At 40.9% G+C, this 26,771-nt stretch overlaps 5 protein-coding genes across 5 annotated transcripts; all 5 read left to right on the forward strand.

The window, feature by feature from the left end:
• Positions 1-721: 721 nt before the first annotated feature.
• LOC139758533 (cuticle protein 8-like) lies at positions 722-2,125 on the forward strand. The gene is made up of 3 exons (XM_071680054.1): positions 722-748; positions 1,025-1,120; positions 1,778-2,125. Exons 1-3 carry the CDS (start codon positions 722-724, stop codon positions 2,054-2,056), a joined length of 402 nt encoding a protein of 133 aa, XP_071536155.1. The 3' UTR covers positions 2,057-2,125.
• Positions 2,126-8,816: 6,691 nt separating this feature from the next.
• LOC139758534 (uncharacterized) lies at positions 8,817-16,309 on the forward strand. The gene is made up of 9 exons (XM_071680056.1): positions 8,817-8,861; positions 8,986-9,102; positions 9,439-9,691; positions 12,078-12,172; positions 12,297-12,392; positions 12,723-12,975; positions 15,292-15,386; positions 15,510-15,626; positions 15,957-16,309. Exons 1-9 carry the CDS (start codon positions 8,850-8,852, stop codon positions 16,212-16,214), a joined length of 1,296 nt encoding a protein of 431 aa, XP_071536157.1. The 5' UTR covers positions 8,817-8,849; the 3' UTR covers positions 16,215-16,309.
• Positions 16,310-18,667: 2,358 nt separating this feature from the next.
• LOC139758459 (pro-resilin-like) lies at positions 18,668-19,595 on the forward strand. The gene is made up of 3 exons (XM_071679904.1): positions 18,668-18,712; positions 18,836-18,952; positions 19,283-19,595. Exons 1-3 carry the CDS (start codon positions 18,701-18,703, stop codon positions 19,538-19,540), a joined length of 387 nt encoding a protein of 128 aa, XP_071536005.1. The 5' UTR covers positions 18,668-18,700; the 3' UTR covers positions 19,541-19,595.
• Positions 19,596-21,885: 2,290 nt separating this feature from the next.
• On the forward strand, positions 21,886-22,825 carry LOC139758463 (pro-resilin-like). The gene is made up of 3 exons (XM_071679906.1): positions 21,886-21,924; positions 22,048-22,164; positions 22,495-22,825. Exons 1-3 carry the CDS (start codon positions 21,913-21,915, stop codon positions 22,750-22,752), a joined length of 387 nt encoding a protein of 128 aa, XP_071536007.1. The 5' UTR covers positions 21,886-21,912; the 3' UTR covers positions 22,753-22,825.
• Positions 22,826-25,097: 2,272 nt separating this feature from the next.
• On the forward strand, positions 25,098-26,054 carry LOC139758465 (cuticle protein 8-like). The gene is made up of 3 exons (XM_071679908.1): positions 25,098-25,137; positions 25,262-25,357; positions 25,696-26,054. The coding sequence occupies exons 1-3, from the start codon at positions 25,126-25,128 to the stop codon at positions 25,951-25,953; spliced, it is 366 nt and encodes a 121-aa protein (XP_071536009.1). The 5' UTR covers positions 25,098-25,125; the 3' UTR covers positions 25,954-26,054.
• Positions 26,055-26,771: the final 717 nt, after the last annotated feature.

Below are 26,771 nucleotides of genomic sequence, written 5' to 3' on the forward strand. Positions count from 1 at the left end.
GATCCACCTTCCAAGCATATATCATACAATATATATTATTGAACCAGTGTCTTAAACGATCCACTTCAGGGACTTCACATCGGGGCCAATATTTCTGTATGGAGAGAGGTGTACGAGGCCGTATCTATGGGTATTGTGTTTCTATGTAAAGGGATTCATCAGTAGGGGTGATCGTGGCTACAAAGAATGTGCATATTCCATCTTCAACTTTGGTATATGGAAGGAGAGTTTTACATTCATGTGTATAGAGAATATGTATTCACATATATTCAATCGTCTATTTGCTCTGTACGGGAGGGAGTTCTGCTCTCCTACAGCCCTAACTCTTGAATCATCTTTACCATCATTTAGCTCATCATATTCCTGTTTACTGAAAGCATTCACCACGTTCTCAATCAATTCCTGTGTAAGTGTGAGAGTGTAGCATGAATGGAAGCATATGCCAGTGTCCAGCCCTCTTTCTGCACACTTGGATCTCGCACCTGTTGTACGATAATCGACCAAAGGCTCCCTTGCCCCAGTCTACTTCACTCTACTTCCTGAATCTGAGCGCCACTTGCAGTAACGCTCGCCCGGAAACCCCAAAGGCTGCTTGACATATTAAACACCGGCTGAAAACTGGTCAAATTGACCTCACACATCTAGGGATGCTCGGTGCGTTCCAGCAAAGGTAATCGTGACGTCGCTGAGATATCTATACAGTGTTAGTGATACTGGTAACATGGACCAATTTTGCCTCGGAGAATACGTAAGTCGCAAAGCTGATAGAAGCAGCTAAGGCTTGTAAAAAGTTGCTTTACTTTCCCGACCAAAACGCTGTCGTCATGACCAGAAAGGTCGGTGGGGGTTGCTGTATATAAGCCGCGCGTGTGCCTCAGCATCAGTCCTCATCTTCTCCAACCGATAACATGGCCCACAAGGTAGGCTCTTGGAGTGACATGCCTTCAACAAAATACATGAGCTTCTATGACCAAATGATTACGTATTTGACTATGAAGTTAATCTCGGTTTCACTTTTTGCCAGATTTTCGTCCTGGCTGCCCTTATGGTCGTCGCCTCAGCCGAAATTCTTCCCGGCTACATCCACCCAGTTCCTTCCTACAATGATGATGGACCTGTCGTAAGTTCACGGTCAACATGTGACCCTCTGCAACTACATTTATCATAGGATAATGTCCATAACTAGTGTCTCTGACCGAAAATATACATTATAGTGTAACAAAAACTGTCCATGTGTCCAGAATGTACGTCCCTACATCCACAAGTACAGGGAGACCTTCCAAAGATTAGTTTCTAATCATTGTTAGTCTTGTTATCATTAAGGTTTGATCATCCGTTCTAGGAATACTTACGACGTTGATCCTTTATATGTATATCTACGTTATCCAGAGAGGTTTGGATATTACTCCTGCATCCCTCACATAATTGTTTCATGTTTGACACATCATACTTGTTGAAGAAACATGTTCTACAGATCATCTGATCATCCTCCCATGTATAGTTGATCTCCATAACTACCTCTTTATGTACATTGGGTAAAGGACATCTATGTCCTTCCGACTTGGTTCGTGTGTTACCCATATTCTCACCTGTACACTAGAGATGCTAATTGCACCGACATTATTAATTGCAGCAACGATGTTCAAGTGGCATATGATATTCTTTCCTCACCCATCATGACCCATGTCCTAAACACAACATGACTGCCACACCATTATTGTTTACGCTAATATATTTGTATGCTAAATATTTAATGTGTTACGTCCTCACTTCCCAGGGTCCTGCCCAGTACTCTTTCAGTTGGAACGTACAGGATGACTACGCTGGCAACAACTACGGCCAAGAGGAAACTCGTAACGGATACGACACTCAGGGATACTATTACGTTCATCTATCCGACGGTCGTATCCAGAAGATTTCTTACGTCGTGAGTGGCGACTCTGGCTTCCTGGCTGATGTTGAATACCAGGGCGATGCCCACTACCCTGCCCCTCAACATGGTACCTACAACCCTGGCCCCACCTACCAATCACCGACCACTCCCACCTACGGCTAAATTCATTACTAGTTAATAATTGTTCATTCCATTAACAGAACGCATTCATTTTTACATGATATACCATAAGATAAAATAAATATCATTTATATCTGATTCCTCTGCTTATCATAGTCCTAACTTCGTATCTCAAAAGAAACTTCTTATCATAAATGTGTACATGACTTGAGCAATCTGCTATGAGTCCGGCTGGCATGTCACCTCCCTCTTCTGCTGCTCGGTGTTGTCATTAAGATGGTCGATGGTAATACCTGACCAGAGAAAATATAAGACAATATACATATGTTCATTAGTAATTCCAGGAAGGATATAAAAAGGCCATAGATTTATCATTACTATATATATATATATATCATACAAATCACCAACAGCCAGGATCGAACCCGGCGCCCCTGTGCAAGAGGCGGAAATGCTACCGCTAGGCTGTGGGCCTGGGCCCATAGCCTAGTGGTAACATTCCCGCCTCTTGCTCAGGGGTCCCGGGTTCGATCCTGGCTGTTGGAGGTTTGTATGTTCTATGAAGGTGCGCGTTCCTATGCACTTTGTTCGTATATATATTTGTATATATATCGACAGACTGATATCCTTGTTTTCATTAATTGCTTTGCAGTTTCTGGCCATAATATCACGTAAACCTTCTCGTCCTTTCGATATAATGTCGTAGGTGTGTTCTTATAGTGAACTATAATGCTGTCACGTTCAGGTTGTGTGTTTGCCACGAGATGTTGCTGCAGCATGTTGTTCACATTGGCATCACATTCAGTATTTGAATATTCATGGCTAATTAACATTTGCCAAACACGTCCAGGTTCATGGTGTAAAAGTTGCCAGGTTGAGCACACCTTGATCGCATTACTCACGTTTGCACGAATGTCACTCCTCTTGTCATTCTGAGTGCATTCACTTATTCCAAACATGTGTTTACTTAGGTCAGTGGACTTCCTGTCAACGTTGATGACGAAAAGATCCTATTGTAGCACTCACCATTCCATCCAAGAAAGGAATCTTACCATTACTATTGAGCTCTGCTGTAAACTTATGACTGAAGGTTCTTGGAGTCGATTACGAAGGTTTTCCAGTCAGTTTGAATTATCGACGCAGATAGAAATATCGTCTATGAATATGCAGTAAATCTTGGGTGTCATGTTCTCAAGTCGCAGTGTTGTAGTTTCGATATACTACATAAATGCCTGCGGAAAGAGAACCCCCCAAGGGAGGACCCCATGGCTATTCCGTGCACCTGCCGATGAAGCTTGCCTTGTAAACATCTGAAATGTGCCTCCACCACGGAAGTACGGTTCAGATGTCAGTATTTTTGTATGTGTGTGTGTGTGTGTTTGTGTGTGTGTGTACCGAAGAATTGTGGTGATCTTGTGATACATTGTCAAGATCTGCGACGATCACATCTCTTCCCTTCGTACATAATCAGAGAAAACTGTGACCACAACAATGTTGATAAATAGAATGCTAATCTAGCCTTTATGGTGAGTGAGTTCACCTTCGCGTGTGGAGAGAAGTGTAAGTGGACTGGTTTGTGAGTATTGTCTTTCTGTGCGAAGGAATTCATATGTAAGAGTGATCATGGCTACATAGAATGTGTATATTCTATCATCTATTTTTGTATATGGAAGGAGAGTTTTACATTCATGTGTATAGAGAATATATATTCACATATATTCAATATATTCCATAGCCAGAGGTTGAACCATTATGTGACATTCATTTTTTCATTTCATTTCAAGCTAGAAGTTTCAGTTTTCTAAATTGTTTCTTACATTTTTCATATGTATATATATGTATGTGTGTGTGTGTGTGTGTATATGTGCGTGTGTGTGTGTATGTGTGTGTATGTGTATATATATATGTATATTATCCCTGGGGATAGGGGTGAAAGAATACTTCCCACGCATTCCTCGCGTGTCGTAGAAAGCGACTAGAGGGGACGGGAGCGGGGGGCCAGAAATCCTCCCCTCCTTGTATTTTTTTAACTTTCTAAAATGGGAAACAGAAGAAGGAGTCACGCGGGGAGTGCTCATCCTCCTCGAAGGCTCAGATTGGGGTGCCTAAATGTGTGTGGATGTAACCAAGATGTGAAAAAAGGAGAGATAGGTAGTATGTTTGAGGAAAGGAATCTGGATGTTTTGGCTCTGAGTGAAACGAAGCTCAAGGGTAAAGGGGAAGAGTGGTTTGGGAATGTCTTGGGAGTAAAGTCAGGGGTTAGTGAGAGGACAAGAGCAAGGGAAGGAGTAGCAATACTCCTGAAACAGGAGTTGTGGGAGTATGTGATAGAATGTAAGAAAGTAAATTCTCGATTAATATGGGTAAAACTGAAAGTTGATGGAGAGAGATGGGTGATTATTGGTGCATATGCACCTGGCCATGAGAAGAAAGATCATGAGAGGCAAGTGTTTTGGGAGCAGCTGAATGAGTGTGTTAGTGGTTTTGATGCACGAGACCGGGTTATAGTGATGGGTGATTTGAATGCAAAGGTGAGTAATGTGGCAGTTGAGGGAATAATTGGTATACATGAGGTGTTCAGTGTTGTAAATGGAAATGAAGAGCTTGTAGATTTATGTGCTGAAAAAGGACTGATGATTGGGAATACCTGGTTTAAAAAGCGAGATATACATAAGTATACTTATGTAAGTAGGAGAGATGGCCAGAGAGCGTTATTGGATTACGTGTTAATTGACAGGCGCGCGAAAGAGAGACTTTTGGATGTTAATGTGCTGAGAGGTGCAACTGGAGGGATGTCTGATCATTATCTTGTGGAGGCTAAGGTGAAGATTTGTATGGGTTTTCAGAAAAGAAGAGTGAATGTTGGGGTGAAGAGGGTGGTGAGAGTAAGTGAACTTGGGAAGGAGACTTGTGTGAGGAAGTACCAGGAGAGACTGAGTACAGAATGGAAAAAGGTGAGAACAATGGAAGTAAGGGGAGTGGGGGAGGAATGGGATGTATTTAGGGAATCAGTGATGGATTGCGCAAAAGATGCTTGTGGCATGAGAAGAGTGGGAGGTGGGTTGATTAGAAAGGGTAGTGAGTGGTGGGATGAAGAAGTAAGAGTATTAGTGAAAGAGAAGAGAGAGGCATTTGGACGATTTTTGCAGGGAAAAAATGCAATTGAGTGGGAGACGTATAAAAGAAAGAGACAGGAGGTCAAGAGAAAGGTGCAAGAGGTGAAAAAAAGGGCAAATGAGAGTTGGGGTGAGAGAGTATCATTAAATTTCAGGGAGAATAAAAAGATGTTCTGGAAGGAGGTAAATAAAGTGCGTAAGACAAGGGAGCAAATGGGAACTTCAATGAAGGGCGCAAATGGGGAGGTGATAACAAGTAGTGGTGATGTGAGAAGGAGATGGAGTGAGTATTTTGAAGGTTTGTTGAATGTGTTTGATGATAGAGTGGCAGATATAGGGTGTTTTGGTCGAGGTGGTGTGCAAAGTGAGAGGGTTAGGGAAAATGATTTGGTAAACAGAGAAGAGGTAGTAAAAGCTTTGCGGAAGATGAAAGCCGGCAAGGCAGCAGGTTTGGATGGTATTGCAGTGGAATTTATTAAAAAAGGGGGTGACTGTATTGTTGACTGGTTGGTAAGGTTATTTAATGTATGTATGACTCATGGTGAGGTGCCTGAGGATTGGCGGAATGCGTGCATAGTGCCATTGTACAAAGGCAAAGGGGATAAGAGTGAGTGCTCAAATTACAGAGGTATAAGTTTGTTGAGTATTCCTGGTAAATTATATGGGAGGGTATTGATTGAGAGGGTGAAGGCATGTACAGAGCATCAGATTGGGGAAGAGCAGTGTGGTTTCAGAAGTGGTAGAGGATGTGTGGATCAGGTGTTTGCTTTGAAGAATGTATGTGAGAAATACTTAGAAAAGCAAATGGATTTGTATGTAGCATTTATGGATCTGGAGAAGGCATATGATAGAGTTGATAGAGATGCTCTGTGGAAGGTATTAAGAATATATGGTGTGGGAGGCAAGTTGTTAGAAGCAGTGAAAAGTTTTTATCGAGGATGTAAGGCATGTGTACGTGTAGGAAGAGAGGAAAGTGATTGGTTCTCAGTGAATGTAGGTTTGCGGCAGGGGTGTGTGATGTCTCCATGGTTGTTTAATTTGTTTATGGATGGGGTTGTTAGGGAGGTGAATGCAAGAGTTTTGGAAAGAGGGGCAAGTATGAAGTCTGTTTGGGATGAGAGAGCTTGGGAAGTGAGTCAGTTGTTGTTCGCTGATGATACAGCGCTGGTGGCTGATTCATGTGAGAAACTGCAGAAGCTGGTGACTGAGTTTGGTAAAGTGTGTGAAAGAAGAAAGTTAAGAGTAAATGTGAATAAGAGCAAGGTTATTAGGTACAGTAGGGTTGAGGGTCAAGTCAATTGGGAGGTGAGTTTGAATGGAGAAAAACTGGAGGAAGTGAAGTGTTTTAGATATCTGGGAGTGGATCTGGCAGCGGATGGAACCATGGAAGCGGAAGTGGATCATAGGGTGGGGGAGGGGGCGAAAATTCTGGGAGCCTTGAAGAATGTGTGGAAGTCGAGAACATTATCTCGGAAAGCAAAAATGGGTATGTTTGAAGGAATAGTGGTTCCAACAATGTTGTATGGTTGCGAGGCGTGGACTATGGATAGAGTTGTGCGCAGGAGGATGGATGTGCTGGAAATGAGATGTTTGAGGACAATGTGTGGTGTGAGGTGGTTTGATCGAGTAAGTAACGTAAGGGTAAGAGAGATGTGTGGAAATAAAAAGAGCGTGGTTGAGAGCGCAGAAGAGGGTGTTTTGAAATGGTTTGGGCACATGGAGAGAATGAGTGAGGAAAGATTGACCAAGAGGATATATGTGTCGGAGGTGGAGGGAACGAGGAGAAGAGGGAGACCAAATTGGAGGTGGAAAGATGGAGTGAAAAAGATTTTGTGTGATCGGGGCCTGAACATGCAGGAGGGTGAAAGGAGGGCAAGGAATAGAGTGAATTGGAGCGATGTGGTATACCGGGGTTGACGTGCTGTCAGTGGATTGAATCAAGGCATGTGAAGCGTCTGGGGTAAACCATGGAAAGCTGTGTAGGTATGTATATTTGCGTGTGTGGACGTATGTATATACAAGTGTATGGGGGTGGGTTGGGCCATTTCTTTCGTCTGTTTCCTTGCGCTACCTCGCAAACGCGGGAGACAGTGACAAAGCAAAAAAAAAAAAAAAATATATATTCAATCGCTCTGTACGGTAGGGAGTTCTGCTCTCCTACAACCCTAACTCTTGAATCATCTTTACCATCATTTAGCTCATCATATTCCTGTTTACTGAAAGCCTTCACCACGTCCTCAATCAATTCCTGTGTATGTGTGAGAGTGTAGCATGAATGGAAGCATATGCCAGTGTCCAGCCTTCTTTCTGCACACTTGGATCTCGCACCTGTTGTACGATAATCGACCAAAGGCTCCCTTGCCCCAGTCTACTTCATCTACTTCCTGAATCTGAGCGCCACTTGCAGTAACGCTCGCCCGGAAACCCCAAAGGCTGCTTGACATATATAACACCGGCTGAAAACTGGTTAAATTGACCTCACACATCCAGGGATGCCCGGTGCGTTCCAGCAAAGGTAATCGTGACGTCGCTGAGATATCTATACAGTGTTAGTGATACTGGTAACATGGACCAATTTTGCCCAGGAGAATACATAAGTCGCAAAGCTGATAGAAGCAGCTAAGGCTTGTAAAAAGTTGCTTTACTTAGATCAGGCATCCTCTTCCACATTTTTGTCACTTGTTGCATAACATTTCTTCCCACTTTTTCAGTAAGCTTTGATCGCAAATCACTTAGGATAACATGACTGACTAAAGATACGTTTTATGATTGAACTCATCTACCAGACTTACGGGGTCACATATTCGCAATGCTCTTAAGAACAAAAATAACTACAGACATTTTTACTGAAGGATCATGTACTGAAAAATATTGCATATTGCTCTCAGCGTTGATAGGCTTATTGCATATCTTATAGCATACGTGATCAGATTCCCTAGCTATCAGCACATCAAGGAATGTGAAGGAAAGTGGGCTAAGATACAGGTATATTTCAACGTACACATATCGTGCAGTAAACATTTCTAATCCGGCCGGTAAAGTAGTTCAGTTCATGGTTTAGTACAATGTACTGTGATGAATTCTCCAACTTTGTTGGTAACCTTCCTTTTTTCCATATTCTTGGCACTTTCCTTCTCCCCAGTATCGTCTTGAATAGTATTCCAATAGGTATACCTTGCGTATCTGCAACTTCAGCCTATGTGATGAAATTTCATCAGCATCCTGAACGTGGTATAGGACAACACCTTCTTTTATAGGTTGCAGGCTCCAGTCACGGACAGAACTCAAGTACATCAAGGTTGGGCCTTAATTGATATATATTGTGTCTGTCTGTGACTGTATGCAACGATGAGCCAAAATACTTCAGCAGGATTCCTGAGAGCAGGGTGAAAAGTTTCAAAATACCTGGAAAAAAAATGGTTGCAGTTGCCAATCCTACACACAAAGAACCAAAAAACACAAGCTGCTTTACAAGAAAAATATGGATGATCTGTCAGAGACGTTGCCAAAATGTGCTAATGATACTGGTCACATGAGCCAGTTCTAACTGCATTAAAGCCGATATTAAGAAAATAAAAAGGCGGATAAAAAGTTGCTTTACTTTCCCACTCACAAACCTGACGTCATCATGACCAGCAAGGTCGGCGGTGCCTTCAGTATATAATCCACGCTTGTGCCTCACTCACCATCAGTCCCAGTCTTCTCCAGCCATCTCTACCATGGCACACAAGGTAGGCTCGTCTACTGATATGGGGAATAGCCCCAAAGTATTAGATATCTTAAGCAAGATAAAGACTATTACATAACTGATTTTGTATCTTAATATAAAATTAATCTCAGTTCCACGTTTTACAGATTTTCGTCCTGGCCGCACTTGTGGCCCTCGCCTCAGCCGATATTCTTCCCAACTACATCACCCCACTTCCCTCCTACAACCCTCCACCACCTTCCTACTCCGCTCCTCAACCTGTGGTAAGTCCATCTTCATATGTGACCATCTTCAACTAGATCTGTCGTAGGATTGTAAACATGTCTAGTGTCCACTACATCCTCAAACTAAGATATGAGATTATAATTATCATTATGGAAGAGGAATATCTATTTCACTAATGTCTTATTGCCCATATTCCCAACAACGCTCTTACGATGGTTCGATTTCACGCATATTACCCTCATTAATGAAGCTCAAAAGACTGATATTCTTACATCATCCTTACCAAGGAAGGTCCTAAGCATAACCTGTCTAGGACTTAGATAGTCTCTATGTTTTTCATTTACTTATTACATATTGAACATCTTATTTCTCAGGGTCCTGCCCAGTACACCTTCAACTGGAACGTAAAGGATGACTACGCTGGCAACGACTACGGCCACGAGGAAACTCGTAATGGATACGACACTCGGGGATCATATTACGCCCTGCTTCCCGACGGTCGTTTCCAGAAGGTTGACTATACCGTGAACGGCGACTCCGGCTTCCTGGCCCAAGTTCAATACGACGGCGAAGCCCAGTACCCAATTTACCAGCCCGGTCCCACCTACCACCCGCCTCCCACCTACAGCTAAAATACCTACCAAATGATAATTGGTCATTCTCTTGACAGAATGCATTATTTTTATATAACTAAGTATAAGAAAAAATAAATATTAATCATATATCATTCATTTGTATAATATTCCTTACATCGTATCTCAAGACAAACTTCTTACTCATTGACGCGTATACGACCTGAGCAATCTGCTGCGGGTCCGCCTAAGATGTCACCACCACGGATACACTTCGGTGCTGACATGATGATAATCATATTGGTCTTGCTTGCCTAACCGGATGAAATATAAGGACAGCGTACATATGTTGATCTGCAGCTTGGAATGTACTTCAGTCACACTTTACCTACGACTGTGAACATATATGCCGAAACATTACAACTTAAAAGCTGGACGATGCTTACCTATTATTTACATTCGATGACAACAAGACTGAAGGATATAAATCATTGGAAGGCATATATCAAGTGATCATTTCAATTCAAATCTTAATGACATAAGTGTTTCATCTTGCTTAACTATATTATCCATCATCACATTTTACACAGAACTGGGGTCACATCACATCAGTTCCCGGAGACCAAGACTGTACGAAGTAGGGAGCAGTTGCTTCAGAGACTCCTATGTATAAGTATCCAGTTTCTCACTGAACAGAAGCAGTTCAATGCACACATACTTATCTTCAGGGGTGTCTTGAATAATATTTCAGTAACCTCACACATTTACTCTGTACTAGAGGACAGGGAATCGGATTCCCTTACCCATTTCCACATATTAGCTCGGATTATAAGCTTTTCATTGACTATGGCTTTGCATGTAAACAGATAACTTATCCCATTATTTCAGTTATTCAAGGAATGGTTTTGTTTACATCCAACTTACCCACCCCAGTAACGTATACTGACGGACACATCTCAGTTGGGTATAAACAGTCATCAACAAGATGTTCTCTCTTAACAGGCTTTTACGTTCATGTTGACCCCGAGGTCGTGACCTTGTAAGGACGACCCTTGGATCTTGGCCTCTCCATTATCTTTTGGACGAAAGTGGTCTACGATATTGGTTTACATCCGGTAATGTTCTCTTTTCACACACACATATCATCCAGCAAACAATTCTAATTTTGTTTAAGTAACTTTCTTCAGGATTTACTGCGATGTTACTGTGCTGAATTCTTCCTGTTCGTTACTGACCTCAATCCTTTCCATACTCTTTACCTTCCGTCTCTGTCCACTGTGTTTTTAGCAGTATTTCAGAAGGTTACAAAGCGTGTCTGAAAACATCTTCAACTCATTTATGGTGAAATTTCACCAGGACCCTAAATCTGGTTTGGGTCAGACCTTTTAGTTTTCTTTTAATGACTTTCCTAGGTATGCAAGTGAAAGGCTCTGCGTGTAGTATAGTTGAGTCTGATTGAAAACATATATAGGAACGTGGTGCATATGTGTACTTTAACTTATAATAAATTTTTTGCATATGCAAGGGAGGCAATTCTGCACTCTTGGGGTTCCATGTCTTCCACTTACTAATATACAACTTTCAAAACTTTTGTATGTTATTCACATAACCATTTTCATTATTCACTTTCTTCCATTCATCCTCAATATATCAACACTTTTTCCTACAAGTGTCTTCTTTAGTTTCATATTTTGACCTCTGGTTCTATCCTTTCTTCTGCCTACGTCCTGTTTGCTGTTGATTTCACCAGACTAGCCTAAAGACTAGATAGTTGTGATCAAGTTACCGTTCGTTCTTCTTTCATCCATACACGTGGATGTTAATCTCATATTCCTAGCACAGAGTTTGTCTCATTTTCTCTTCTTCTAATGCAGGATACTGGCGACAGTTTACAGAAGAGATGTGAATGTGAGTGATTTTACTTATATAGATAAAAGTAGAGATAAATAAGGAAATGAGAAATTACAGAAATGACGGATCATAAACATGTGCGAAGTATTTGATCTCCACGATGGAAGAACTTATAGAACTCTCCGACAGTCGATCACAAATCCCAACTAATGTTCTGTATGTGTGTGTGTGTGTGTGTTCTGTCTGTCTGTGTCTCTGTCTCTGTCTGTGTGTATGTATTAGCGACGTTTTCCTGTGTCTGTATGTCAACTGCATCAGCATACTCGCTGGTAATTCCTGATAGTACACGATAAGTATGAAATTAACTGGAGAAAATAAGGGATTAACCTGTCCTACACACAGACCCAAAATTAGAAATTGCTTTCCAAGGAAGGTATGGATGATCTGTCGCAGACATTTCCATAATGTGCTAATCATTCTAGTAACATGGGCCAGTTCTACCCACGGTAAAGCTGATATTAACAAAAAAAAAAAGCTGATAAAAAGTGGCTTTACTTTCCCACTCACAAACCTGACGTCATCATGACCAGCAAGGTCAGCGGTGCCTTCAGTATATAATCCACGCTTGTGCCTCACTCACCATCAGTCCCAGTCTTCTCCAGCCACCTCTACCATGGCCCTCAAGGTAGGCTCGTCTACTGATATGGGGTATAGCCACAAAGTATTGAATACCTTAAGCAAAATAAAGACTATTACATAACTGATATTATATCTTAATATAAAATTAATCTCAGTTCCACGTTTTACAGATTTTCGTCCTGGCCGCCCTTGTGGCCCTCGCCTCAGCCGATATTCTTCCCAACTACAACCCTCCAACACCTTCCTACTCCGCTCCTCAACCTGTGGTAAGTCCATCTTCATATGTGACCATCTTCAACTAGATCTGTCGTACGATGGTAAACATGTCTAGTGTCCACTACATCCTCAATCTAAGATATGAGATTATAATTATCATTATGGAAGAGGGATATCTATTTTCACTAATGTGGTATTGCCCATATTCCCAACAATGCTCTTACGATGGTTCGATTTCACGCATATTGCCTTCATTAATGAAGCTCAAAAGATTGATATTCTTACATCATCCTTACCAAGGAAGGTCCTAAGCATAACCTGTCTAGGACTTAGATAGTCTCTATGTTTTTCATTTACTTATTGAACATCTTATTTCTCAGGGTCCTGCCCAGTACACCTTCAACTGGAACGTAAAGGATGACTACGCAGGCAACGACTACGGCCACGAGGAAACTCGTAATGGATACGACACTTATGGATCATATTACGCCCTGCTTCCCGACGGTCGTTTCCAGAAGGTTGACTATACCGTGAACGGCGACTCCGGCTTCCTGGCCCAAGTTCAATACGACGGCGAAGCCCAGTACCCTATTTACCAGCCCGGTCCCACCTACCACCCGCCTCCCACCTACAGCTAAAATACCTACCAAATGATAATTGGTCATGCTCTTGACAGAATGCATTATTTTTATATAACTAAGTATAAGAAAAAATAAATATTAATCATATGTCATTCATTTGTATAATTTTCCTACTTCGTATCTCAAGACAAACTTCTTACTCATTGACGCGTATACGACCTGAGCAATCTGCTGCGGGTCCGCCTGAGATGTCACCACCACGGATGCACTTCGGTGCTGACATGATGATAATCATATTGGTTTTGCTTCCCTAACCGGATGAAATATAAGGACAGCGTTCATATGTTGATCTGCAGCATGGAATGTAGTTCAGTCACACTTTACCTACGACTGTGGACATATATGCCGAAACATTACAACTTAAAAGCTGGATGATGCTTACCTATTATTCGATGACAACAAGACTTACCTATTATTCGATGACAACAAGACTGAAGGATATAAATCATTAAAAGGCATATATCAAGTGATCATTTCAATTCAAATTTTAATGACATAAGTGTTTCATCTTGCTTAACTATATTATCCATCATCACATTTTACACAGAACTGGGGTCACATCACATCAGTTCCCGGAGACGAAGACTGTACGAAGTAGGGAGCAGTTGCTTCAGAGACTCCTATGTATAAGTATCCAGTTTCTCACTGAACAGAAGCAGTTGAATGCACAAATACTTATCTTCAGGGTTGTCTAGAATAATATTTCAGTAATCTCACACATTTACTCTGTACTAGAGGACAGGGAATCGGATTCCCTTACCCATTTCCACATATTAGCTCGGATTATAAGCTTTTCATTGACTATGGCTTTGCATGTAAACAGATAACTTATCCCATTATTTCAGTTATTCAAGGAATGGTTTTGTTTACATCCAACTTACCCACCCCAGTAACGTATACTGACGGACACATCTCAGTTGGGTATAAACAGTCATCAACAAGATGTTCTCTCCTAACAGGCTTGTACGTTCATGTTGACCCCGAGGTCGTGACCTTGTAAGGACGCCCCTTGGATCTTGGCCTTTCCGTTGTCTTTTGGACGAAAGTAGTCTACGATATTGGTTTACATCCACTTATGTTTTCTTTTAATGCACACATATCATGCAGTAAACAATTGTAATCTTGTTTGTTAAGTGATTCTCTTCAGGATTTACTGCGAAGTTACTGTGCTGAATTCTTCCAGTTCGTTGCTGACCTCAATCCTTTCCATAATCTTTACGTTCCGTCTCTTTCCACTGTCTTTTTAGCAGTATTTCAGAAGGTTACCAAGCGTATCTAAAAACATCCTCAGCTCATATGATGATTTTTCACCAGGACTCTAAACCTCGTATGGGTCAGACCTTTTAGCTGTCTTTTAATGACTTTCCTAGGTATGTAAGCGAAAGGCTCTGCGTGTAGTATAGTTGAGTCTGATTGAAAACATTCATAGGAATGTGGTGCATATGTGTACTTTAATTTATAATAAACTTTTTGCACTTGCAAGGGAGGCAATTCTGCACGCTTAGTGTCCCATCTCTTCCACATACTCACTTATATACAACTCTGTCTCTATCCTTTCTTCTGCCTACGTCCTGTTTGCTGTTGATTTCACCAGACTAGTTTAAAAACTTGATTGTTGTGATCAAGTTACCGTTCGTTCTTCTTTCATCCATACATGTGGATGTTAAGCCCATATTCCTAACACACATTTTGTCTCATTTTCTCTTCTAATGCGGAATACTGGCGACAGTTTACAGAACAGATGTGAGTGTGAGTGATTTTACTTATATAGATAAAAGTAGAGATAAATAAGGAACGGGTTCTTTAAAGAATTTGGGAAGCCATTTGGCTGAAAATAAAAGGATGAGAAATTACAGAAATGACGGGTGAAGTGTTTGCTCCACACGATAGGAGAACTTATAGAACTCTCCGACAGTCGATCACAAATCCCAACTAATGCTCTGTATGTGTGTCTGTGTGTGTGTCTGTGTCTCTGTCTCTGTCTGTGTATATGTATTAGCGACATTCTCCTGTGTCTGTATGTCCACTGCATCAGGATACTCGCTTGTGATTCCTGATGGTACACGATAAGTATGAGATTAACTGGAAAAACATAAGGGATTAACCTGTCCTACACACAGACACAAAAATTACAAGCTACTTTACACGGAAGATATGGATGATCTGTCGCAGACATTTCCATAATGTGCTAATCATTCTTGTAACATGGGCCAATTCTACCAAAGGTAAAGCTCATATTAACAAAGAAAAAAGCTGATAAAAAGTTGCTTTACTTTCCCACTCACAAACCTGACGTCATCATGACCAGCAAGGTCAGCGGTGCCTTCAGTATATAATCCACGCTTGTGCCTCACTCACCATCAGTCCCAGTCTTCTCCAGCCATCTCTACCATGGCCCACAAGGTTGGCTCGTCTACTGATATGGGGAATAGCCCCAAAGTATTAATATCTTAAGCAAAATAAAGACTATTACATAACTGATTTTGTATCTTAATATAAAATTAAAATCAGTTCCACGTTTTACAGATTTTCGTCCTGGCCGCCCTTGTGTCCCTCGCCTCAGCCGATATTCTTCCCAACTACATCACCCCACTTCCCTCCTACAACCCTCCACCACCTTCCTACTCCGCTCCTCAACCCGTGGTAAGTCCATCTTCATATGTGACCATCTTCAACTAGATCAGTCGTAAGATTGTAAACATGTCTAGTGTCCATTACATCCTCAATCTAAGATATGAGTTTATAATTATCATTATGGAAGAGGAATATCTATTTTCACTAATGTGGTATTGCCCATATTCCCAACAACGCTCTTACGATGGTTCGATTTCACGCATATCATCCTCATTAACGAAGCACAAAAGATTGATATTCCTACATCATCCTTACCAAGGAAGGTCCTAAGCGTAACCTGTCTAGGACTTAGATAGTCTCTATGTTTTTCATTTACTTATTGAACATCTTATTTCTCAGGGTCCTGCCCAGTACACCTTCAACTGGAACGTAAAGGATGACTACGCTGGCAACGACTACGGCCACGAGGAAACTCGTAATGGATACGACACTCGGGGATCATATTACGCCCTGCTTCCCGACGGTCGTTTCCAGAAGGTTGACTATACCGTGAACGGCGACTCCGGCTTCCTGGCCCAAGTTCAATACGACGGCGAAGCCCAGTACCCTATTTACCAGCCCGGTCCCACCTACCACCCGCCTCCCACCTACAGCTAAAATACCTACCAAATGATAATTGGTCATGCTCTTGACAGAATGCATTATTTTTATATAACTAAGTATAAGAAAAAATAAATATTAATCATATATCATTCATTTGTATAATATTCCTTACTTCGTATCTCAAGACAAACTTCTTACTCATTGACGCGTATACGACCTGAGCAATCTGCTGCGGGTCCGCCTAAGATGTCACCACCACGGATACACTTCGGTGCTGACATGATGATAATCATATTGGTCTTGCTTGCCTAACCGGATGAAATATAAGGACAGCGTACATATGTTGATCTGCAGCATGGAATGTAGTTCAGTCACACTTTACCTACGACTGTGAACATATATGCCGAAACATTACAACTTAAAAGCTGGATGATGCTTACCCTATTATTTACATTCGATGACAACAAGACTGAAGGATATAAATCATTGGAAGGCATATATCAAGTGATCATTAAATTCAAATCTTAATGACATAAGTGTTTCATCTTGCTTAACTATATTATCCATCATCACATTTTACACAGAACTGGGGTCACATCACATCAGTTCCCGGACACCAAGACTGTACGAAGTAGGGAGCAGTTGCTTCAGAGACTCCTATGTATAAGTATCCAGTTTCTCACTGAACAGAAGCAGTTGAATGCACACATACTTATCTTCAGGGTTGTCTAGAATAATATTTCAGTAATCTCACACATTTACTCTGTACTAGAGGACAGGGAATCGGATTCCCTTACCCATTTCCACATATTAGCTCGGATTATAAGCTTTTCATTGACTATGGCTTTGCATGTAAACAGATAACTTATCCCATTATTTCAGTTATTCAAGGAATGGTTTTGTTTACATCCAACTTACCCACCCGAGTAACGTATACTGACGGACACATCTCAGTTGGGTATAAACAGTCATCAACAAGATGTTCTCTCCTAACAGGCTTTTACGTTCATGTTGACCCCGAGGTCGTGACCTTGTAAGGACGACCTTGGATCTTGGCCTCTCCATTATCTTTTGGACGAAAGTGGTCTACGATATTGGTTTACATCCGGTAATGTTCTCTTTTCACACACACATATCATCCAGCAAACAATTCTAATTTTGTTTAAGTAACTTTCTTCAGGATTTACTGCGATGTTACTGTGCTGAATTCTTCCTGTTCGTTACTGACCTCAATCCTTTCCATACTCTTTACGTTCCGTCTCTGTCCACTGTGTTTTTAGCAGTATTTCAGAAGGTTACCAAGCGTGTCTGAAAACATCTTCAACTCATTTATGGTGAAATTTCACCAGGACCCTAAACCTGGTATGGGTCAGACCTTTTAGTTTTCTTTTAATGACTTTCCTAGGTATGCAAGTGAAAGGCTCTGCGTGTAGTAAAGTTGAGTCTGATTGAAAACATATATAGGAACGTGGTGCATATGTGTACTTTAACTTATAATAAATTTTTTGCACATGCAAGGGAGGCAATTCTGCACTCTTGGGGTTCCATGTCTTCCACTTACTAATATACAACTTTCAAAACTTTTGTATGTTATTCACATAACCATTTTCATTATTCACTTTCTTCCATTCATCCTCAATATATCAACACTTTTTCCTACAAGTGTCTTCTTTAGTTTCATATTTTGACCTCTGGTTCTATCCTTTCTTCTGCCTACGTCCTGTTTGCTGTTGATTTCACCAGACTAGTTTAAAAACTTGATTGTTGTGATCAAGTTACCGTTCGTTCCTCTTTCATCCATACATTTGGATGTTAATCCCATATTCCTAACACACAGTTTGTCTCATTTTCTCTTCTTCTAATCCAGGATACTGGCGATCGGTTTACAGAACAGATGTGAGTGTGAGTGATTTTACTTATATAGATAAAAGTAGAGATAAATAAGGAACGGGTTTTTTAATTTGGGAAGCCGTTTGGCTGAAAATACAAGGATGAGAAATTACAGAAATGACGGGTGAAGTGTTTGCACCACACGATAGGAGAACTTATAGAACTCTCCGACAGTCGATCACAAATCCCAACTAATGCTCTGTATGTGTGTCTGTGTGTGTGTATGTGTCTCTGTCTCTGTCTGTGTATATGTATTAGCGACATTCTCCTGTGTCTGTATGTCCACTGCATCAGGATACTCGCTTGTGATTCCTGATGGTACACGATAAGTATGAGATTAACTGGAAAAACATAAGGGATTAACCTGTCCTACACACAGACCCAAAAATTACAAGCTGCTTTAAACGGAAGATATGGATGATCTGTCGCAGACATTTCCATAATGTGCTAATCATTCTTGTAACATGGGCCAATTCTACCAAAGGTAAAGCTCATATTAACAAAGAAAAAAGCTGATAAAAAGTTGCTTTACTTTCCCACTCACAAACCTGACGTCATCATGACCAGCAAGGTCAGCGGTGCCTTCAGTATATAATCCACGCTTGTGCCTCACTCACCATCAGTCCCAGTCTTCTCCAGCCATCTCTACCATGGCCCACAAGGTTGGCTCGTCTACTGATATTGGGAATAGCCCCAAAGTATTAATACCTTAAGCAAAATAAAGACTATTACATAACTGATTTTGTATCTTAATATAAAATTAATCTCAGTTCCACGTTTTACAGATTTTCGTCCTGGCCGCCCTTGTGGCCCTCGCCTCAGCCGATATTCTTCCCAACTACATCACCCCACTTCCCTCCTACAACCCTCCACCACCTTCCTACTCCGCTCCTCAACCCGTGGTAAGTCCATATTCATATGTGACCATCTTCAACTAGATCAGTCGTAGGATTGTAAACATGTCTAGTGTCCATTACATCCTCAATCTAAGATATGAGATTATAATTATCATTATGGAAGAGGAATATCTATTTTCACTAATGTGGTATTGCCCATATTCCCAACAATGCTCTTACGATGGTTCGATTTCACGCATATTGCCTTCATTAATGAAGCTCAAAAGATTGATATTCTTACATCATCCTTACCAAGGAAGGTCCTAAGCATAACCTGTCTAGGACTTAGATAGTCTCTATGTTTTTCATTTACTTATTGAACATCTTATTTCTCAGGGTCCTGCCCAGTACACCTTCAACTGGAACGTAAAGGATGACTACGCTGGCAACGACTACGGCCACGAGGAAACTCGTAATGGATACGACACTCGGGGATCATATTACGCCCTGCTTCCCGACGGTCGTTTCCAGAAGGTTGACTATACCGTGAACGGCGACTCCGGCTTCCTGGCCCAAGTTCAATACGACGGCGAAGCCCAGTACCCTATTTACCAGCCCGGTCCCACCTACCACCCGCCTCCCACCTACAGCTAAAATACCTACCAAATGATAACTGATCATTCTCTTGACAGGATGCATTATTTTTATATAACTAAGTATAAGAAAAGATAAATATTAATCATATGTCATTCATTTGTATAATTTTCCTACTTCGTATCTCAAGACAAACTTCTTACTCATTGACGCGTATACGACCTGAGCAATCTGCTGCGGGTCCGCCTGAGATCTCACCACCACGGATGCACTTCGGTGCTGACATGATGATAATCATATTGGTCTTGCTTGCCTAACCGGATGAAATATAAGTACAACGTACATATGTTGATCTGCAGCTTGGAATGTAGTTCAGTCACACTTTACCTACGACTGTGAACATATATGCCGAAACATTACAACATAAAAGCTGGATGATGCTTACCTATTATTTACATTCGATGACAACAAGACTGAAGGATATAAATCATTGGAAGGCATATATCAAGTGATCATTTCAATTCAAATTTTAATGACATAAGTGTTTCATCTTGCTTAACTATATTATCCATCATCACATTTTACACAGAACTGGGGTCACATCACATCAGTTCCCGGAGACGAAGACTGTACGAAGTAGGGAGCAGTTGCTTCAGAGACTCCTATGTATAAGTATCCAGTTTCTCACAGAACAGAAGCAGTTGAATGCACAAATACTTATCTTCAGGGTTGTCTAGAATGATATTTCAGTAATCTCACACATTTACTCTGTACTAGAGGACAGGGAATCGGATTCCCTTACCCATTTCCACATATTAGCTCGTATTATAAGCTTTTCATTGACTATGGCTTTGCATGTAAACAGATAACTTATCCCATTATTTCAGTTATTCAAGGAATGGTTTTGTTTACATCCAACTTACCCACCCCAGTAACGTATACTGACGGACACATCTCAGTTGGGTATAAACAGTCATCAACAAGATGTTCTCTCCTAACAGGCTTGTACGTTCATGTTGACCCCGAGGTCGTGACCTTGTAAGGACGCCCCTTGGATCTTGGCCTTTCCGTTGTCTTTTGGACGAAAGTAGTCTACGATATTGGTTTACATCCACTTATGTTTTCTTTTAATGCACACATGTCATGCAGTAAACAATTGTAATCTTGTTTGTTAAGTGATTGTCTTCAGGATTTACTGCGATGTTACTGTGATAAATTCTTCCAGTTCGTTGCTTGCCTCAATCCTTTCCATAATCTTTACGTTGCGTCTCTTTCCACTGTCTTTTTAGCAGTATTTCAGAAGGTTACCAAGCGTATCTGAAAACATCCTCAGCTCATATGATGATTTTTCACCAGGACTCTAAACCTCGTATGGGTCAGACCTTCTACCTGTCTATTAATGACTTTCCCAGGTATGTAAGCGAAAGGCTCTGCGTGTAGTATAGTTGAGTCTGATAGAAAACATTCATAAGAATGTGGTGCATATGTGTACTTTAATTTATAATAAACTTTTTGCATTTGCAAGGGAGGCAATTCTGCACTCATAGTGTCCCATCTCTTCCACTTACTCACTTATATACAACTCTGGTTCTATCCTTTCTTCTGCCTACGTCCTGTTTGCTGTTGATTTCACCAGACTAGTTTAAAAACTTGATTGTTGTGATCAAGTTACCGTTCGTTCTTCTTTCATCCATACATGTGGATGTTAAGCCCATATTCCTAACACACAGTTTGTCTCATTTTCTCTTCTTCTAATGCGGGATACTGGCGACAGTTTACAGAACAGATGTGAGTGTGAGTGATTTTACTTATATAGATAAAAGTAGAGATAAATAAGGAACGGGTTCTTTAATTTGGGAGGCCGTTTGGCTAAAAATATAAGGATGAGAAATTGCAGAAATGACGGGTGAAGTGTTTGCTCCACATGATAGGAGAACTTATAGAACTCTCCGACAGTCGATCACAAATCCCAACTAATGCTCTGTATGTGTGTCTGTGTGTGTGTCTGTGTCTCTGTCTCTGTCGGTGTGTAGGTATTAGCGACATTTTCCTGTGTCTGTATGTCCACTGCATCAGGATACTCGCTTGTGATTCCTGATGGTACACGATAAGTATGAGATTAACTGGAAAAACATAAGGGATTAACCTGTCCTACACACAGACCCAAAAATTACAAGCTGCTTTACACGGAAGATATGGATGATCTGTCGCAGACATTTCCATAATGTGCTAATCATTCTTGTAACATGGGCCAATTCTACCAAAGGTAAAGATCATATTAACAAAGAAAAAAGCTGATAAAAAGTTGCTTTACTTTCCCACTCACAAACCTAACGTCATCATGACCAGCAAGGTCAGCGGTGCCTTCAGTATATAATCCACGCTTGTGCCTCACTCACCATCACTCCCAGTCTTCTCCAACCATCTCTACCATGGCCCACAAGGTTGGCTCGTCTACTGATATGGGGAATAGCCCCAAAGTATTAATACCTTAAGCAAAATAAAGACTATTACATAACTGATTTTGTATCTTAATATAAAATTAATCTCAGTTCCACGTTTTACAGATTTTCGTCCTGGCCGCCCTTGTGGCCCTTGCCTCAGCCGAGATTCTTCCTAAGTACATCACCCCACTTCCGTCCTACAACCATCCAACACCTTCCTACTCCGCTCCTCAACCTGTGGTAAGTCCATCTTCATATGTGACCATCTTCAACTAGATCTGTCGTAGGATGGTAAACATGTCTAGTGTCCATTACATCCTCAAACTATGATATGAGATTATAATTATCATTATGGAAGAGGAATATCTATTTTCATTAATGTGGTATTGCCCATATTCCCAACAATGCTCTTACGATCGTTCGATTTCACGCATATTGCCCTAATTAATGAAGCTCAAAAGATTGATATTCTTACATCATCCTTACCAAGGAAGGTCCTAAGCATAACCTGTCTAGGACTTAGATAGTCTCTATGTTTTTCATTTACTTATTGAACATCTTATTTCTCAGGGTCCTGCCCAGTACACCTTCAACTGGAACGTAAAGGATGACTACGCTGGCAACGACTACGGCCACGAGGAAACTCGTAATGGATACGACACTCGGGGATCATATTACGCCCTGCTTCCCGACGGTCGTTTCCAGAAGGTTGACTATACCGTGAACGGCGACTCCGGCTTCCTGGCCCAAGTTCAATACGACGGCGAAGCCCAGTACCCTATTTACCAGCCCGGTCCAACCTACCACCCGCCTCCCACCTACAGCTAAAATACCTACCAAATGATAATTAGTCATTCTTTTGACAGAATGCATTATTTTTATATAACTAAGTATAAGAAAAATAAATATTAATCATATATCATTCATTTGTATAATATTCCTTACTTCGTATCTCAAGACAAACTTCTTACTCATTGACGCGTATACGACCTGAGCAATCTGCAGCGGGTCCGCCTGAGATGTCAACACCACGGATGCACTTCGGTGCTGACATGATGATAATCATATTGGCCTTGCTTGCCTATCCGGATGAAATATAAGTACAGCGTACATATGTTGATCTGCAGCTTGGAATGTAGTTCAGTCACACTTTACCTACGACTGTGAACATATATGCCGAAACATTACTACTTAAAAGCTGGATGATGCTTACCCGATTATTTACATTCCATGAAAACAAGACTGAAGGATATAAATCATTGGAAGGCATATATCAAGTAATCATCTAAATTCAAATTCTAATGACATAAGTGTTTCATCTTGCTTAACTATATTATCCATCATCACATTTTACACAGAACTGGGGTCACATCACATCAGTTCCCGGAGACCAAGACTGTACGAAGTAGGAAGCAGTTGCTTCAGAGACTCCTATGTATAAGTATCCAGTCTCTCACTGAACAGAAGCAGTTGAATGCACACATACTTATCTTCAGGGTTGTCTAGAATCATAATTCAGTAATCCCACACATTTACTCTGTACTAGAGCACAGGGAATCGGATTCCCTTACCCATTTCCACATATTAGCTCGTATTATAAGCTTTTCATTGACTATGGCTTTGCATATAAACAGATAACTTATCCCATTATTTCAGTTATTCAAGGAATGGTTTTGTTTACATCCAACTTACCCACCCCAGTAACGTATACTGACGGACACATCTCAGTTGGGTATAAACAGTCATCAACAAGATGTTCTCTCCTGACAGGCTTGTACGTTCATGTTGACCCCGAGGTCGTGACCTTGTAAGGACGACCCTTGGATCTTGGCCTTTCCGTTATCTTTTGGACGAAAGTAGTCTACGATAATGGTTTACATACACTTATGTTTTCTTTTAATGCACACATATCATGCAGTAAACAATTGTAATCTTGTTTGTTAAGTGATTCTTTTCAGGATTTACTTTTATGTTACTGTGCTAAATTCTTCCAGTTCGTTGCTGACCTCAATCATTGACCTAACCTTTACGTTCCTTCTCTTTCCACTGTCTTTTTAGCAGTATTTCAGAAGGTTACCAAGCGTATCTGAAAACATCCTCAGCTCATATGATGGTTTTTCACCAGGACTCTAAACCTCGTATGGGTCAGACCTTTTACCTGTCTTTTAATGACTTTCCTAGGTATGTAAGCGAAAGGCTCTGCGTGCAGTATAGTTGAGTCTGATTGAAAACATTCATAGGAATGTGGTGCATATGTGTACTTTAATTTATAATAAACTTTTTGAACTTGCAAGGGAGGCAATTCTACACTCTTAGTGTCCCATCTCTTCCACTTACTCACTTATATACAACTCTGGTTCTATCCTTTCGTCTGCCTACATCCTGTTTGCTGTTGATTTCACCAGACTAGTTTAAAAACTTGATTGTTGTGATCAAGTTACCGTTCGTTCTTCTTTCATCCATACATGTGGATGTTAATCCCATATACCTAACATACAGTTTGCCTCATTTTTTGTTCTTCTAATGCAGGATACTGGCGACAGTTTACAGAACAGATGTGAGTGTGAGTGATTTTACTTATATAGATAAAAGTAGAGATAAATAAGGAACGGGTTTTTTAATTTGGGAATCCGTTTGGCTGAAAATACAAGGATGAGGAATTACAGAAATGACGGGTGAAGTGTTTGCTCCACACGATAGGAGAACTTATAGAACTCTCCGACAGTCGATCACAAATCCCAACTAATGCTCTGTATGTGTGTCTGTGTGTGTGTCTGTGTCTCTGTCTCTGTCTGTGTATATGTATTAGCGACATTTTCCTGTGTCTGTATGTCCACTGCATCAGGATACTCGCTTGTGATTCCTGATGGTACACGATAAGTATGAGATTAACTGGAAAAATATAAGGGATTAACCTGTCCTACACACAAACCCAAAAATTACAAGCTGCTTTACACGGAAGATATGGATGATCTGTCGCAGACATTTCCATAATGTGCTAATCATTCTTGCAACATGGGCCAATTCTACCAAAGGTAAAGATCATATTAACAAAGAAAAAAGCTGATAAAAAGTTGCTTTACTTTCCCACTCACAAACCTGACGTCATCATGACCAGCAAGGTGAGCGGTGCCTTCAGTTTATAATCCACGCGTGTGCCTCAATCACCATCAGTCCCAGTCTTCTCCAGCCATCTCTACCATGGCCCACAAGGTAGGCTCGTCTACTGATATGGGGAATAGCCCCAAAGCATTCAATGCCTTACACAAAATAAAGACTATTACATAACTGATTTTGTATCTTAATATAAAACTGATCTCAGTTCCACGTTTTACAGATTTTCGTCCTGGCCGCCCTTGTGGCCCTCGCCTCAGCCGATATTCTTCCCTCCTACAACCCTCCAACACCTTCCTACTCCGCTCCTCAACCCGTGGTAAGTCCATCTTCATATGTGACCATCTTCAACTAGATCTGTCGCAGGATGGTAAATATGTCTAGTGTCCACTACATCCTCAAACTAAGATATGAGATTATAATTATCATTATGGAAGAGGGATATCTACTTCACTAATGTAGTATTGCCCATATTCCAACAATGCTCTTACGATGGTTCGATTTCACGCATATTGCCCTCATTAATGAAGCTCAAAAGATTGATAATCTTACATCATCCTTACCAAGGAAGGTCCTAAGCATAATCTGTCTAGGACTTAGATAGTCTCTATGTTTTTCATTTACTTATTACATATTGAACATCTCCTTATTTCTCAGGGTCCTGCCCAGTACACCTTCAACTGGAACGTAAAGGATGACTACGCTGGCAACGACTACGGCCACGAGGAAACTCGTAATGGATACGACACTCGGGGATCATATTACGCCCTGCTTCCCGACGGTCGTTTCCAGAAGGTTGACTATACCGTGAACGGCGACTCCGGCTTCCTGGCCCAAGTTCAATACGACGGCGAAGCCCAGTATCCTATTTACCAGCCCGGTCCCACCTACCACCCGCCTCCCACCTACAGCTAAAATACCTACCAAATGATAATTGGTCATTCTCTTGACAGAGTGCATTATTTTTATATAACTAAGTATAAGAAAAAATAAATATTAATCATATGTCATTCATTTTTATAATTTTCTTACTTCGTATCTCAAGACAAACTTCTTACTCATTGACGCGTATACGACCTGAGCAATCTGCTGCGGGTCCGCCTAAGATGTCACCACCATGGATGCACTTCGGTGTTGTCATGATGATAATCATATTGGTCTTGCTTGCCTAACCGGATGAAATATAAGGACAGCGTACATATGTTGATCTGCAGCTTGGAATGTAGTTCAGTCACACTTTACCTACGACTGTGAACATATATGCCGAAACATTACAACTTAAAAGCTGGATGATGCTTACCTATTATTTACCTTCGATGACAACAAGACTGAAGGATATAAATCATTGGAAGGCATATATCAAGTGATCATTTCAATTCAAATTTTAATGACATAATTGTTTCATCTTGCTTAACTATATTATCCATCATCACATTTTACACAGAACTGGGGTCACATCACATCAGTTCCCGGACACCAAGACTGTACGAAGTAGGGAGCAGTTGCTTCAGAGACTCCTATGTATAAGTATCCAGTTTCTCACTGAACAGAAGCAGTTGAATGCACACATACTTATCTTCAGGGTTGTCTTGAATAATATTTCAGTAATCTCACACATTTACTCTGTACTAGAGGACAGGGAATCGGATTCCCTTACCCATTTCCACATATTAGCTCGGATTATAAGCTTTTCATTGACTATGGCTTTGCATGTAAACAGATAACTTATCCCA

Source organism: Panulirus ornatus, chromosome 30 (assembly GCF_036320965.1).
Source record: "Panulirus ornatus isolate Po-2019 chromosome 30, ASM3632096v1, whole genome shotgun sequence".
Classification (NCBI taxonomy): domain Eukaryota; kingdom Metazoa; phylum Arthropoda; class Malacostraca; order Decapoda; family Palinuridae; genus Panulirus; species Panulirus ornatus.

Coding starts and splice junctions, on each gene's coding strand:
- LOC139758533 (XM_071680054.1), top strand. CDS start 722: ATGGACCAATTTTGCCTCGGAGAATAC. Junction 749..1,024: donor AATTTTGCCTCGGAGAATAC/GTAAGTCGCAAA, acceptor ACTTTTTGCCAG/ATTTTCGTCCTGGCTGCCCT. Junction 1,121..1,777: donor ACAATGATGATGGACCTGTC/GTAAGTTCACGG, acceptor CTCACTTCCCAG/GGTCCTGCCCAGTACTCTTT.
- LOC139758459 (XM_071679904.1), top strand. Junction 18,953..19,282: donor ACTCCGCTCCTCAACCCGTG/GTAAGTCCATAT, acceptor CTTATTTCTCAG/GGTCCTGCCCAGTACACCTT.
- LOC139758465 (XM_071679908.1), top strand. Junction 25,358..25,695: donor ACTCCGCTCCTCAACCCGTG/GTAAGTCCATCT, acceptor CTTATTTCTCAG/GGTCCTGCCCAGTACACCTT.
- LOC139758534 (XM_071680056.1), top strand. Junction 12,393..12,722: donor ACTCCGCTCCTCAACCTGTG/GTAAGTCCATCT, acceptor CTTATTTCTCAG/GGTCCTGCCCAGTACACCTT. Junction 12,976..15,291: donor CCACCCGCCTCCCACCTACA/GCTAAAATACCT, acceptor CATCATGACCAG/CAAGGTCAGCGGTGCCTTCA.
- LOC139758463 (XM_071679906.1), top strand. Junction 22,165..22,494: donor ACTCCGCTCCTCAACCTGTG/GTAAGTCCATCT, acceptor CTTATTTCTCAG/GGTCCTGCCCAGTACACCTT.